At 40.6% G+C, this 15,730-nt stretch overlaps 3 protein-coding genes across 5 annotated transcripts in view; 2 read left to right on the top strand and 1 right to left on the bottom strand.

The window, feature by feature from the left end:
* The window catches only part of spidr (scaffold protein involved in DNA repair), a 43,557-nt gene extending 37,631 nt beyond the window's left edge, over positions 1–5,926 (top strand). The window contains exons 16-20 of one of the 3 annotated variants that reach the window (XM_056738084.1): positions 1–113; positions 2,807–2,894; positions 4,262–4,376; positions 5,203–5,253; positions 5,463–5,926. The exon at positions 1–113 is cut by the window's left edge and continues 19 nt beyond it. In XM_056738084.1, the coding sequence (XP_056594062.1) occupies positions 1–113; positions 2,807–2,894; positions 4,262–4,376; positions 5,203–5,253; positions 5,463–5,579 (484 nt within the window). In that variant the 3' untranslated portion in view covers positions 5,580–5,926. Of the gene's footprint in view, positions 114–2,806; positions 2,939–4,261; positions 4,406–5,202; positions 5,254–5,462 lie in introns of those variants that run through there. The other 2 variants (XR_008905447.1, XM_056738086.1) reach the window with 2 other exon arrangements.
* Positions 5,927–6,202: 276 nt separating this feature from the next.
* cebpd (CCAAT enhancer binding protein delta) lies at positions 6,203–7,592 on the bottom strand. Its single transcript, XM_056738087.1, has one exon. It carries the CDS (start codon positions 7,366–7,368, stop codon positions 6,487–6,489), a length of 882 nt encoding a protein of 293 aa, XP_056594065.1. The 5' UTR covers positions 7,369–7,592; the 3' UTR covers positions 6,203–6,486.
* A 1,017-nt stretch (positions 7,593–8,609) lies between these two features.
* On the top strand, positions 8,610–14,943 carry mcm4 (minichromosome maintenance complex component 4). Its single transcript, XM_056738355.1, has 17 exons — positions 8,610–8,646; positions 9,418–9,493; positions 9,576–9,734; positions 9,821–9,984; positions 10,066–10,161; positions 10,251–10,346; positions 10,458–10,553; positions 11,204–11,342; positions 11,418–11,638; positions 11,754–11,874; positions 12,022–12,281; positions 12,415–12,780; positions 13,522–13,649; positions 13,724–13,931; positions 14,005–14,233; positions 14,483–14,616; positions 14,729–14,943. The coding sequence occupies exons 2-17, from the start codon at positions 9,430–9,432 to the stop codon at positions 14,819–14,821; spliced, it is 2,574 nt and encodes an 857-aa protein (XP_056594333.1). The 5' UTR covers positions 8,610–8,646; positions 9,418–9,429; the 3' UTR covers positions 14,822–14,943.
* Positions 14,944–15,730: the final 787 nt, after the last annotated feature.

Here is a 15,730-nt window from a genome sequence, read left to right as displayed (position 1 = left end):
ACAGACAGTGATGGAACTGGATCCAGACGAGCCGACCTTCAGCGTGACCCGGCCAGTAAGACTGGACCAGCTGACTCCACAAACCCCTCCGCACTCGCTCTGCACTCTCACAGGTTGGTACGGTCCACCCCGAGATCCCCCCTCAGTATTCTGAGTTGGTTTATTCCAGCGTGACGGAAAGAAATCTGAGGGGGGTACAACATGTTTGTCCCTGTAAATGAAACCAGTTGTTGGTTGGCTCTTGTCTCATTGTTCTTGAAGCTTTATTAGGGACTCACATGCTTCGTTATTTGTTTGCTGTCTCAAGGGAAAGTTGTTGTTCGCCTGGATTTGAGATTTGAATGTTTTATTACGTTTGTTTTGTATTATTTTAACTTATGCGAGCTCATGGAGTCTCTCCGTATTGATTTATTTAGGAATCGATGCCCTAATACTGTGACAGATGTTACATAAATGATAATCCACGGCTAGCCGCGCATTAACGGGTTTTATTACACGGCTCATTCGATGCTTGATTCTGATAGGCCAGTCGCGACATTCCAAAGGTTTGATATTTTGAAATAACAACTGCTCAAAACTAATACCACCCTGTAACACTGATGCTGCAAATCATTTTGAGAGGGGCACTTTAATATTACACAAAATTAATTATAAATATGTATTTTAATAATATGCATGACATTATATTTACAAATGATTAAAGCAATTTGCCTGTTTCGTGTGGTTTAAACGTCGTTTCTTACTTTGAAACAGAAAGTAAACCACTTTTCCTCGCAGAATTTCTGCATTCTGTAACAATGAGCTGATCAAATATTTCAAATTCACATTTTTTGACCAGTATTTTTGACAAGTAGCCGTGTAATGTAAGGGATAATGAACAGGCAGCCAGTTGTTATCGCAGAAATAATCTTTGACAGTGTGATCAGGACCCGATGCGAAGCAGAGCTAATAATATGCTAATATAATATAAGATTAGCTAGAGCTAATATAATGAGCTAATATTCTTATAAACTTGTTCTTTACAAATAACAGCCGGCTGCTCGTACATTATCCTGCTTTTAATGCATGACGTGGAGGCTAAGAAGTTCCCTTTGGCTCACTGGTTAGATAATGGCGCTCGCAACACCAAGGTTATGGGGTCGATCCGAGGGACAAATGTATAGTATAATGCGATGTAAGTCGCTTTGGAGAAAAGCGTCTGCCAAATGCGTAACTGTAAATTTCCACCCGATGTGAGGTGCATTAAAATCCTATAATGCACGGCTAGCTGTTGATAATCCTGCTTGTACCAGCTGTTATTGATGTTTACAGTGGCATTTTTGATCGATCATTGATCAAACTGACTGGAATTAACCGTGCAAACGCTTTTAATGCACACCTGCCAGCCAATTAGAATGGAGTATTTAAACAAACCATGGTATAATGATAAATAATCGTTTTGACAATTACAAAGAATGAATGTCATCCTGTTGTAACCCACCGTTGGGTCCAGTATGGACACTTTCTAGCTTGATTTAAACCAACGGTGCATTTGTTTGTATTTTACCCAACCTTAGGTTGAAACAATCCGCCATGTTTTATTGTTTAGGTTTCACTAGAAAGCGCTGAAACTTTCGGACTTGTTCTTTGATTCTTCTAACCGGTTTCATTCAGACATGAAGTTGAGACGGCTTATCTCTGTCCAGGTCAAACTGAACACAAATGAGATATTGTATACTCAGTATTAGACTTTGTAGCTCCGAGGCTCTTTCACGCTGTAGATAAGACGAATCATGTGACCGAAGAAGTGTAAGAAACTCAGATTATCAGATGCAGCGGTCAGCAACTTTAGTTTCTGGCTGCTTGCCAGCGGAGTCTCCGGAGAGCAGAGGTTCATGCGGGGGGCTCTTGTGGATTATATAAGACAGATGTGTGTGTGTGTGTGTGTGTGTGTGTGTGTTTGTGAGATGTGTGTTGCTGGTTTTATGATGTTATTTGTCAGTGTCAGTCGAGGGCCTGAATTTACATTTCTCGGCAAAGAGTTGCTCTGTTGCTCGGGGTTCAACATGTTTCAAAACCCTTGGTTTTAAACTTTGAGGTTAAACTTGACGCATGTGTTTGCGACGGATGTTTGTGTTCTGTTACTTTTAGTAAGTAATTGCATTTCTTTTGCCCCGGAGGGTAAAAGTCCAGTTTAAAAGTCCATTGAAAGGGTGATTAAACTATATATAAAGAGTTTCTTAGCAAAAACTGATAACTCAGTGTAAAAAAAATCATAAATCTTATTTTCATTGTGTTGTCAGTTAGCAATATTTATTTATTTATGTATTATTATTTAGGCAAAACTACCTATCTGCAGTTTGATTGATATTGATTGGAAGGCACAAAACATGTCTTTTTTAAATATTCTTAATAATTTAGTCAGATGTTTTTACAAACGAACTCTAAATATGTAAACGCTAGTATCATAGATACTGAACCCAGTGAGAACACCATAAAAACACCCTGGCAACCACAAATCGTCCAGAACACCTTAGCAACCACATAATAACACCCTTGCAGCAAAGCACTGCGCAAACAGGAAAACACAACACAAAATCAGCCAATTGCTTTCTTTTTTTATTTGCTTTGTTTTTGTATCAATGTGCCATTCATTTATCATAATTAAGTATATATTAATATGATGAATGATTTTGCAGAATAGGCTTACAAAAAGTATACTTGCTGGGAATCTAATTTTGTGTTTGGGGACTTTACATAATTGTGTTTATCATTATTCATGTGAGGAAATGAGCTGATATGAATCATGTGAAAATGTGATTTGCAGGTGTGATTGTGGAAGTGGATGAAAGCACGGCGTTCTCGTGGCCGGCCTGCAGTCGCTGTGGGAGTTGTCGTCTAGAGACGGCTCAAGGGCAAGTCCACAATTCTTTTCAGAACTCTTCTACATCCAAACCAGGTTGATAAGAGCAGGTTTTACAGCTCGTTTGAAATTTAAACTAAACATTGTTATTACTCAATTCAAGACCAAAAGAATGGATTTACAATAAGCACAAATGGCTTCAGACTCAGCACTTTCAGTTATATTATATAGTGAGATTTACTTTATATATATATATATATAAAGTTATGTCATTAAAATTCACATAAAAATACAATTCTGTCATTATTTATACACCCTAATGTAATTCAAAACCCGGATCTGAAGAAAAGATATTTTGAGAAATGTCTCGGTGGTTTTGTGTGGTAGTCATTGAGGGCCAGTGTTGTTCAGTTATCAACATTCTTCAAAATATCTTCCTTTTGTGTTCTGCAAAAGAAAGTAAGTCACAGGTTTGACATGACTCGAGGGCTGAGCTTGGTAGATTTTTTGTGTTGTGATCAATTGAGATTACAAAATTCATGGCAAAATTAGTAGTCAGTAATGTAATCCCTTAGATTACACATTTCTTGTAATGAATCTGACTACTTTTGATGACATCTACATTACAAGTTTCTGTTTTATCTTTACCTGGTGTATCTATGTGTCCATTACACTTTTCTTGTTAAGTTGTAAAACATTTCAATTATATTAAATTACATTATAAAAGTACCAGACGTTAGTCAAAGGCCTTACAGATAAAAAGTGTAGAAACCAAATCAATGTCAAACAAAAACATGTCAGACTTGCTATCCAGTTGGTTGTCTCTACAGTGAAAGTGGTAAATTTTCCCAAAGTAATATGTAATGTAATCTGTAAGAATAAATAGAAACTGTACTCAGATTGCGAGTATGTCATTTTTTTCAAATGATCATGTAACGTAATTCAACAAGTACTTGATTTTTGGAATCTGATGACATAATCCAGATCACAAGTCATTCAGCTCTGCGTGAGGGAGAAAATGATGAAAGAATTTTCTTTTTTGGTTGAGCCGTTAAACAACATTAAATTCATGTTTGAAATCTGTATTGATGTGTTCTAGTGGCACACTAAAGCAAAACGCGTAAATAAAATCTTAAAATCATTTTATTTGCATTGTGAGACTTTACACAGAACTGTTTAAATCCAAACACGATTGCTGATGGTTGTCAGTTAAGAGTTCAAGTGCAAGATGCTTCTCGGCCATCACTTTCATTATGATCACAACCCACCGCATGACTAAAGTGTTTTCACATTCCTGCCTTTAAGAGTGAAATGAAACTGATGAATCACAGAGTTTGAACCCTTAAACTGAAAAAAGAGCACAAATAACATCCGATAAATGCCAATAACAGTGGCATCTGTTTGTGTGCTGGTTTCTAGGGAAGGATTCCAGTGTTTAATGTGCGGAGCGATGATGGATGAACCCAACACAAAGATGCGGCTCGATGTGTTTGTGTGCTGTCCGTCCATGAGACACTGTACGGTCAAAGTTAAGGTAGGATTATTCAAGATCAAGTGATGTGTGCAGATCACACCGCATCTCTTTCAGAAGGATTTCTGGACCACACTCTTAAAGAGACAGTTCAGCCAAAGATTAAGAAATATTGTGTCATCGTTTACTCGCCTTTGTGTCAACCCGAAGAAGAATGAATGTTTTGTGTAACACTAAAGATGACATAAAGATGCAATGAAGATGAATGGTGACTGACACACTGCCAAACGTTTTTTGTGTGGCATGTGTTTGAAACTATTTAAAGGATGAATACATTTTTACGTTCATGGTAACATAACATCTACAAACATGTCAAATCTCAAAAAGCAAAAGCTCCCGTGATTGTATCACCCCTGCAAACATGCAAAACCTTCAGCTACAGTTTATCTATGTGCTGTTTTATTTCCTGGAAGTTTTAAAGATAATGTTGAGCCTCATTTTCTTCAACAGATTTGACAAGATTTCTCCCACACGATTTTAGAAATGTGGGGCGGGGCGAAGGGCAGTCACTGGCGAAAAAACCTCCATGAACATATTGAGCATTTTCTATTTATAAAACATGTCCCTGTCTGTGAAATCCAGTTAAATGATCTCATTATACCCAAATATTTTCACTGATTTACGCCTGACACTAGGTAATATTAAATATATCATAATCATATGTTTACAGGCTGTCCTTTAAAGTATGGAGGATGATTTTAATAGAGGAGGATATCATTTTATATATGAAGAACATTTCAAAAAATGGCTTCAGCTGGGTTTTTTTCGTCTTGCCGGTTACACATATTTCATGAATAAGATTTTAAAATCATGTGTGCGTGTGTTTCAGTTGCATCAAAAGACCATCACGTCTCTCCTGAACTCAACACAAAGTCCCGAGGTAGACTTCTACACACTTTCTTTTGACAAGTTATTTTGAGCTTGCATGCTGTTTGTTATTGAACTAGATCTTATCATTTTACCTCGAAAATGTCTTCAAGAACCTTTAGTAATAAGTTCACGCTGTCATTTTGACGAGTTGCAACTGTTGTGTTATTACGACTGTGTTTACTCAACCAAAGTTGATTTGATTGTCTGATCTTTTGAAAGGGTTACTCGGTGGAACATGTACTTGGGACGGAGATCGGACCTCTGAGTGCCCTGGTCCAAGTCGTCAACACAAGTCACGCTGTTTGGATGCTTTTGGAGGAGTTTGACCTCCACTGACTAACACACTTATCTGTTGTGGTCTCCAAACCCAAAGATAGAAATCAATCAACATGGGTCTGCTCCGCCTCCAAACTGATATATAATAAACAAACTCAGAGAAAGAACATCACAGAGATAGATGTCTGGAGGACTGTTTGATGGCTCATTCTGTAAAGTTTACTGTAATGCTATGGACCATATACGTGCTATCACTTACATGCCTGTGAGGCAGAGAGTCGCTGCTAGCCATATAACGGTGATGTTAAAATGAATTTGTGTTTAAAAAAGTTCTGATACTTGATGTTTGTTTTCTGCTCTCTTTAAATACTGACATTGAACACTTTAAATAAAACATTATGCCACAATATTGTTGATTTGAACTCGTTCTGTGTCTCATTGAAGTGTTCCTGTAGCTCAGTGGTAAGAGCATTGCCAAGGTTGTGGGTTCGATCCCAGGGGATTCCAAATACCTATGTATGTAAAATATAAAGGATAAAGCAATGCAAGTCGCTTTGGATAAAAGCGTCTGCCAAATGCCTAAATGTAATGTAATGTAAATGTTGAAGACTTGACACTTCACCTTTTGAGAGGCCACGCCCCCTGGGACCCGCCCCCCCCGTGCACACATGCGCGTTGAGATGTAGCTTTTTTGAAATTCACATCGTTTTATTATACACATTTGTACACACTGTAAAGTTTCAAACATGCTCTGGCATTTATAAGACGTTTGGAATTATAAAACAGGTACCATAAAAACATAAATGAAGCTTTTCCGTAATAATTTAGAATACAAAAAACATTTCACGACAAGTAAGTCCGTTATCCAAGGTGTAACGTAAGGCACGTATGCTACAGAGAATCGCGGTTAAAGTTCATTGAGGTATGTTGGAGAGAAAATTGTCAGGATTCTTTAGGGGCTCGCGCGTCACCGACTGTCAACAGCCGTGCGCGCCCCAGTCCCAAATGCAGGTTCGGGAAGCTGTTTGAAGAAGTTTCTGAGACTGCCCAGTTCCCTCGATAACTGCTCGATGGTTTTGTGCAGGCGCTCGTTCTCCGCGCCCAGCTCGATCATCTTATGCTGCATGTCCATGTTGCGCTGCTTGGCCTTGTCCCTGCTTTTACGCACGGCGACGTTGTTGCGCTCGCGTCTCTGGCGATACTCCGGGCTGTGTCTGTCTACGTTCTTTTTGCCCTTCTCCTTTCCCAGCCTCCTCTGGCCGGACGACCGAGTGACAGGCTCGGGTTCGGGTGTGGTGGGCGGCGTCGGCTGTCCCGTGTGGAGGCTCACCGAAGTCTGCGCGCACGTCTCGATCTGAGACGGTAGCGAAGAGGACACGTCGCTGTCGCTCCAGTCCGCCTCTTTCTTGATCGGTGCGCAGTACGCGCCCTTTCCAAAGCCCCCATCCTGGTGCTGTACCCTCTCCAAGCTCCTTTGAGGAAAGGTGCCCGCGCTCCCCAATTGCGCGTGGCTCGCCAGGTAGAAGTCTGGCTTTTCCTGCTTCACGGCGCTGTTAAACAAGTCTGCAAACAGTTCGTCGTTGCAGATCTCCAGGGGTACCGTGGCCATGGATTCGATGTAGGTGCTGAAGTCTATCGCGCTCTCGTCGTCGTAGATGGCGGGCGCGTTGCTCAGCTCCACCATGCTGCTGCCGTTGTCCTCGGCGATGCCATGCTCGGCTCCGGGCATCCTCGACTTGGCATCCCCTGGGCACACTTTACTGTCATAAAAGTTGGCAGGCTCCACGGCCCAGCTCATGTTGCATTGTGGAGACACGCACTGAGAGTCCAGGTTGTATATATCAGACATGGACGTGGTGAAAATAACCCAAATTCACGTGATTAAAAAAGTAGATCCCGGTGCGCGGTGTCCCCAAACACTCCAAAAGTCAAATGTGTATATTGTCAGCACGACCTCTTATACGCTCCCAATGCGTATGTCATAAAGTACACCTATGTGTCCAAGTGCGCACGTCGTCTCGTGTCTCTTTCGAACAGGTGTCAAAGTCCTCGTAGCTCTCTATCGAAAAGCTCGAACCCTCGTGAATAAGTACAAGCGCGCTGCTGACGTCACAGGGTCACCGCCCCCTTCTTGAAGCCAGTGAATGTCCAGTGTCGGTCACGTGTTCCTCCCGGAATCCTATTCGAGGAGAGACGGGTGTGCAGAAACGCCCACGAGCGAACGCGCTGCTGTGACACGCAGTTTGCAAAACTTCGAGAATCTGTTTTGTGTCTTTACGCTTAAATCGAGTTAATCTCCAGTGTGAGGATAGAAAAAGTGTTTGACATGAAGATGTGAAAGGAATAGATATTTAAGGACTTTTACATATAGAATATTGCATTTGAATAAATGTAGTATATTTGTATTTAATAGTTATTTATTATATTCACTTACAACATCTCATCTCATCTTAGGCAGTTATTTGATACTTGTTCATCTACACACTGTAATGGAAAACGTGAATAAATACTATAAACACAAGCCTGGGGTTTAAACAACAGCTCTGCTGTTTTCCTACAGTCGAAGTAATTACATAATAAAACTAAATAAAAATAAAAACTATTAAGTATGGGTTATATTTGTCTTTAGAGCCTAAAAAGTTGTATACATTACATATATTTATATATTTCTTTTTTAGGATATATTTTGCTGCGTGTTGTCTATCTTGTCTTTTTTCAGGTTGTATAAATATGAATGAAATCGCTCGTCTTGCCCCCACATGGCCATCTGGTGGACGTTGATAGAAGTGCCTCTATTTTCCTCGCTGATATTTATTCCCGCGAAAATGTTGGGCGATACCAAAGAGTGGATGGGACTTGTTTTTGTCAAATGTCCTAAACTTGTTATTCTGCGCTCAATAACTGTATTAGAGGACTTTGCTGTACTAAAAACAAACAAATATGTACAAGTTCATGAAATAATACAAGCTACAAAGATTTTGAAATATTCTATGTAAACGTCTCTACATTCGTCCCCCCTTTGGACCGATAGTAAGGAAAGTAGATTCGTGATTGGTGTAAAATTCCCCGCGAAACTTACGTCACTGATAGTTTCGCGCCAACACGCTGAAAGGAAACATTGCTGGAGGTGAGTGTTGCAGATCTTTACAGTTTATCGACTTTTAGTGATAAACTTAAGTACGATCACTTGGTTCATACTCGTTTAATAAATATGAGCTTGACACACGGTGTGTTATTATACACAGGTGTGACGTAACTGAAATCAAGTACATTTAGGTCTTCCTGGTCAATAATGCGGTATGGGGTATTTCTCCGCTTGTGCGTTAACTTACATAAATTGAGTAACTGTTGTATTTGTAGTAAAACCATAGTAATAATAAATGTAACGTTCTGTCATCATAGTAACTATATTTAAGCCATGATGTTGTAGTGAAATATGATCATACAAATTCTCATCGAGTCGTCCATACCATGGTTATGGTACTTTTAACTACAATACATTTCCATAAAACATGTTTTTTGTATTATTTCTTCTTTATACTAGTTTATTCTACAACGCTTTAACTTTCCCGTTTTTAAACCGATCTGGTAATTTTACATTTGTGTTGTGTAATTGTTTAACATATTAAAACTTGACGTTTCTGTTAGTTTTAGAATTAGTTTTCTTCCTTTAGTTTTAAAATGTATTGATGATTAAATACATTTTAATAATCGTTTCATCTGCTATACCATGTAAATAAATCTTACTCTGAATAAGCTGTTACATCGTTAAAATGCAATTTAACAAAATGTAAAAATTAAAATGTCACTTCTAAAGGTTTACAGTGTTGTCATAGTAACAGGTATCGGATTTCATCCTTTCTGGATAAATACAATATTTACTTGAAATATGTTTCAGATTTAAACCGAGATGTCTTCACCATCACCATCAAAGGGAGGCCGTAAGAGAGACAGGAGCAGTAACCCATCGACCCGTGAGTGTCTTTCCTTTTAAATGGACTCGAATTCTTTTGTTTTTATTTTTCCTGACTCATTCTGATGTTTCTGTGTTGTCAGCGGCGAATGAAGACCCTCTCTCCCCACCGTCACAGCGCTCGCGGTCCCATGACACATCCACAGAGCTGCAGCCGATGCCCACGTCTCCAACCATGGACATACTGGGCCCCGCCGCCAATGACGTGTCTCTGTTCTCCAGTCCTGTGGCGCCTCGCTCTGGTACTCGTCTGTCATTTCAGCAACAGTGTACATTTCATTCAAACGATCCTTTCAGTTCAACTCAAACGCCTTTGGATGTGTTTCAGTCATGCAGAGCGAGATGGATGCGAGCTCTCCCCTGATGTATGGAACGCCCAGCTCTAGAATCGAGGGAACTCCACGCAGCGGCATACGTGGAACTCCGGCCCGCCAGCGAGCTGATCTGGGATCTGTGCGGAAGGGGAAGCAGGTGGACATCCATTCCGAACCGGTGAGGGTTGAACGGTATACTGTGCATTTGTGATGTAAATGGATATTTGATGTTTTATTGGGTCCGATTCTTTATTCTCAGCCCTCTGGAGATGCAGGAGCTGCTGGGGATCAGGGACAGAGACTGGTGATCTGGGGGACGGATGTCAATGTGGGAACCTGCAAGGAGAAGTTTCAAGTAGGAATCCTTCACGGCACACTTAAGCATCTGATACGTTTCATGTGCCTCCTTTATGGAAAGTGACAGATGGGATTTTTCTTTTGCAGCGTTTTCTTCAACGTTTTACGGATCCGAACTCCAGAGAAGATGAGAATGCTGGTCTGGATCTGAACGAGCCTCTTTACATGCAGAAGCTGGATGAGGTGAGATTCACAAACCTGAAAGACACCAAACAGTCAAGCTTGCATCCAGAACGCATTAATATCATTGAAAGTTACTTTATAGTGTTTTATCGGATAACATCTTTGTTTTAGATCAGTGTCGTCGGTGAGCCCGTGTTAAATGTGAGCTGCTGTCACATTCGGACATTTGATGCCGATCTGTATCGACAGCTCATCTGTTACCCACAGGTAAGACCACCTGCAGTCTAAGGCCATGTTCACACTTGACTTCTTTAAAGCTGCTAGCGTCTGTTTTACATTATTATCCTATAGTGTAAACCGTGTTTACAAAAAACGTCCAGTGCTGGCGTGTTTTCCTGCAGCTCAGTGTCTTTTGAGGTTAAAAAAAATTCAACTTTTCTGAAAAAAATGCCCTATGTCAAGCACCTTTTTCACAGCTAACCAATAAAAGAGACCTGGCATTTCCATAACAACATGCGAGGAATGTGATTGGTCAAGAAGGCTCAAGCTCTTAATAATAAATTGGCAGCCGAAAATATTTTCTATTTATTTTCACTTTCATTAACTTCTGATTGCATTTATAGCAAGAAATTAGTATTGTAGATTTTAAATATATGATATGCCTATGAAGCCTGTCTCTCTAAGCTGCCTTCATTTACAAATGCTATCTTTGAACATTGCCGGCCGCAATTTGTAACCAAAACACTGTGAGCGTTTTTTAAACTAAAAAGCACCATAGTCAACTTTTCTTTTCAAAAAAGAAGTCAAGTCTGAACACAGCCTAACATGCTCGTGCGTGTCACTCTTTAATGCGTTTATTACCTCTCGCTGCCATCGACCTGTCAGTTCAAGTCTGTCGTGTTCGCTCTTGCTAACAGGAAGTCATCCCCACCTTTGACATGGCGGTCAATGAGCTCTTCTTCGACCGTTTCCCCGACTCCATTTTGGAGCATCAGATTCAAGTGCGTCCCTACAGCGCCCTGAAAACCAGAAACATGCGTGCGCTCAATCCCGAAGGTAAACACGCCACATATTAAGATGACAAATGACTGCGTCATGTTTCTGACTCGTGGACACCGTCCATCCTTTCAGATATTGATCAGCTCATCACTATCAGTGGGATGGTGATCCGCACGTCACAGCTTATCCCGGAGATGCAGGAGGCATTTTTCCGCTGTCAGGTGTGCTCGTTCAACGCCCGTGTGGAGGTGGACCGCGGACGCATCGCCGAGCCTGCCGTCTGTCGCAACTGTAACACCACCCACAGCATGGCGCTGGTTCATAACCGCTCGGGCTTTTCCGACAAACAAATGGTTGGTGTTTTGTTATCAGGATTGAAGAAAATATTTAACTATTTGTGCATTTGATTACGTCACGTTTTGGTTTACGAGGAAAACTAGAATTTTGCTTTTGGAAATGTTTCGATAGATAAAACTGCAGGAATCTCCTGAGGACATGCCTGCGGGTCAGACACCCCACACCACCATCGTCTATGCTCATAATGACCTGGTGGACAAAGTGCAGCCTGGCGACAGATTGAACATCACTGGTATGACCCATCTCCATCGTCTTCAAGCTATTTTTGGTGCAAAAAAAGTTTTATAATCCAGAGAGTGCTTGACAACCAAAGCCAATGTCTTCCTGTCACGGCTAAAATAAGAATTGTGTGAGAAGCCTTGTGCGTGTTTGTGTTCAGGTATCTACAGAGCTGTGCCTATGCGTCTAAACCCACGACAGAGTCAAGTGAAGTCTGTTTACAAGACGCACATCGACGCCATTCACTTCCGTAAAACAGATGAGAAGCGTCTTCACGGTGTGGACGAGGACGGCGAGCAGAAGCTCTTCACTAAAGAGCGAGTCGCTATACTGAAAGAGTTAGCGGCCAAACCTGACGTCTATGAGCGACTCTCGTCAGCTCTCGCGCCCAGCATTTACGAACACGAAGACATCAAGAAAGTACGTTTGTTATTTAAATTCAAAAAAAATTTTGTGTAGCGAAGAGTTCATTTCTCTTTGATATTCGTTCTGGTTTATGATTATGTAATGAGAATGTTTTATCAGTTTTTTTGAAAGTTCTGTATTTTTGCAGGGTATCCTCTTGCAGTTATTCGGCGGCACGCGAAAGGACTTCACACAGACGGGCCGGGGAAACTTCCGTGCCGAGGTCAACATCCTGCTGTGTGGCGATCCGGGCACCAGTAAATCCCAGCTGCTCCAGTACGTGTTTAACCTTGTTCCACGTGGCCAGTACACATCAGGGAAAGGCTCCAGCGCCGTAGGTCTCACTGCGTATGTGATGAAGGACCCAGAAACCCGTCAGCTGGTTCTGCAGACCGGCGCCCTCGTGCTGAGCGACAACGGAATTTGCTGCATCGACGAGTTTGATAAGATGAGCGACAGCACGCGATCGGTGCTGCATGAAGTCATGGAGCAGCAGACGCTCTCTATTGCAAAGGTAAATGCTGAATGGGATGAATCTCAATTTAGGGGGATGTCACGCTCCGTTATTTTGGTCAGACTATGTTTAGCACGATTGTGAACTCTTTCTCCGCCAGCCGCCTTTAAAAAATGGTTCCAAGCCAGCGACAGTGTTTTTAAAACATTTTCACTAAACTTTGTAAAGAATGTATGGACAAACAAGAAATCAAATGAAAGAACAGAGTCACTGCTTTTTATCAAAGCAAACTGTATTCTAGCTTCATTTGTTCTTTAATATCACCTCTTAGATGTGGGTACTAGGCTTGTTGCGTAGTCTGTATCACAGGTGATACACGGTGTCCACCCGCCTAGCGATTACATCACTTTACCATCACTGCACCGACCCCAACTGTCATTTTTTATTTTTATAGTAATAAATCACTTTAGTTTAGTCACCATTAATTCATGCAATTGGTGTTCCCAAATTGCTGCTATTTTAAAACCGAAAGTAAAATGTGTCATTAGCACGACCGCATCCTCGATCACCCCACAGCAAACCCCTCACCCCTGGGGGGAAAGAGATCAAATTTATTCATTTTAGTTTCAGAGATTCTGAGCTTTTTCCAAAGGTCTGTAACAGTGCCCCCTGCTGTTCAACAGTACAAACACCGAAATCTATAATAGATGGTCTAGTTGGCATGGAAGCATTGATTTCTAAATGTCGAGATAACTCATCAATGACGGGAAAAGAGTTGTTAATACTGTTTTTTGTGTGTAGGCTGGAATTATTTGCCAGCTCAATGCTCGGACCTCCATCCTCGCAGCAGCCAATCCGGTGGAGTCTCAGTGGAACCCTAAAAAGACAACCATTGAAAACATCCAGCTTCCTCACACACTTCTGTCCAGGTAAAAGACGACAACATTAAGATACGCGCTCAGTCAACATTTCTCTTTTCTGTGCTAACGCACTCTCTTGTCAGGTTTGATTTGATCTTCCTGATGCTGGACCCTCAGGATGAGGCGTATGACAGACGTCTCGCACATCATCTAGTGTCTCTGTATTACCAGAGTGAAGACCAGATTGAGGAGGAACATCTGGACATGGCTGTGCTGAAGGATTACATCGCTTACGCTCGCACATCTGTGCACCCCAGACTCTCGGAGGAAGCGAGTCAAGCCCTGATCGAGGCATGTCAAACTGAACATTGCAGTTTCGTTGCGCATAATATTGTTTGTAACACTTCACGTTCGTGCTTTGCAGGCCTATGTAGACATGCGTAAGATCGGAAGTGGGCGGGGCATGGTGTCTGCGTACCCCCGTCAGCTGGAGTCTCTCATCCGATTGGCTGAAGCTCATGCTAAAGTGCGTTTCTGCAATAAGGTCGAGTCCATCGATGTTGAGGAAGCCAAGAGACTCCACAGAGAGGCACTGAAACAGTCGGCAACTGATCCCAGAACAGGATTCGTTGACATTTCTATCCTCACCACAGGTATGACTTTATGAGTAAAGTAAGGATGAAACGTTCAGAACATTAGGAATTTTGGTCAATTAATATTCAGTTAATATTAAGACATTTTAACACATGTTTTTAATGCATTTGTGTTGCATTGTCATTTTATTCTATATATATATATATATATATATAGAAATTAAAGCATTGTGTTTTGCACAAGGATATGCAATGACAGAAAGTATCAATTTTGTTTTGTGATGTTTGTGATTGGTTGTTCGTGTGTAGGTATGAGCGCCACAGCTCGCAAGCGTAAAGAGGAAGTGGCTCAGGCCCTGAAGAAACTCATCCAATCAAAGGGCAAGACACCAGCTATGAAGTACCAACAGCTGTTTGACGATCTCCGTGGCCAATCAGAGGCTGTAAGACACTTAACATACCTGATTGACAAACTAAACTTATAAAAATACTGCTTGCTTGTTTCTTAATATTTATCTCGGCCTTAAATGCTAAAGATGTCGTCTTCTGTTTCAGGCCATCACTAAAGACATGTTTGATGAGGCACTTCGCGCGCTCGCTGATGAAGATTATCTGACTGTCACAGGAAAGACTGTTCGTCTGCTGTAAACATGCATGATACACGTGTGCTGCTTTTCCATTCTGTTGCTTCATTCTTTTTGTGTTATGTGTTAATAGCTGTATGTATGATACCTTTCCTTGTTGCAATAAATGAATTTTGTTCATCAAAAGAGGCATTTGTATTTGATTGTTGACAGGACATTTGTGCTGTCCACATTATGCAGATGCTTTTGATTCTAATTTAAAGGCAGTAGTTCCAGAGACCAACAAGATTTGTTTGAATTCATCAAAATTAGTTTCATTAAACCACATTTGTGCTTTCAGAAGATTACATGTTTCATTTGTTAGCAGCAGGGGTGGTTAATGTCGGTTTATCACACTTAATTAATAATAACTTTAGTTATTTACAAAAATGTAAGATGATATTTATACGTCCTGAAGCCTCAGTAATTTAAACTGATTCAAGTATATATAACATGTAATGACTTAAACATCAGCTGTTTTGAGCATTACACTTTCAAATACATATTTTCATGTGAATGTAAACAAATTTCTACATTTAGATTTCAAATTTAAGTTTGCTTAATGCGGAATTGTATTAAAAAGTATTTATAAAAGGTAAGTATAAATACAAGTAAATAAATGACTTAAAAAAGTGGGGGAAGAGTAATCCTTTACTTTTTCAGGGAAAATGAATTTGTACAGATATTGTTTACATAACACAACAAACACTGCGGTTAACTTTCTGTAAAACTCAATAAAATGTAGAATGTTTAACACAGCATACGTAAACTGCGCATAAAGGGAGGGGCTCTGCTGTACAGGAGCAAATGAAAACACGCTGTTCAGAATTGTAGTTATGCATCTAATTAACAAATGATAAATATACAGATTCAATAAATTAATAAAATAATAGACGAGAAAACATTATATTATGAAAATATTACTGTTGAAATG

The sequence above is a fragment of the Triplophysa dalaica genome, chromosome 23 (genome assembly GCF_015846415.1).
Source record: "Triplophysa dalaica isolate WHDGS20190420 chromosome 23, ASM1584641v1, whole genome shotgun sequence".
In the NCBI taxonomy this organism is placed as follows: Eukaryota; Metazoa; Chordata; class Actinopteri; order Cypriniformes; family Nemacheilidae; genus Triplophysa; species Triplophysa dalaica.
The sequence above is the reverse complement of the archived record's forward strand: the minus strand, read 5'-3'. Positions and strand labels throughout refer to the sequence as shown.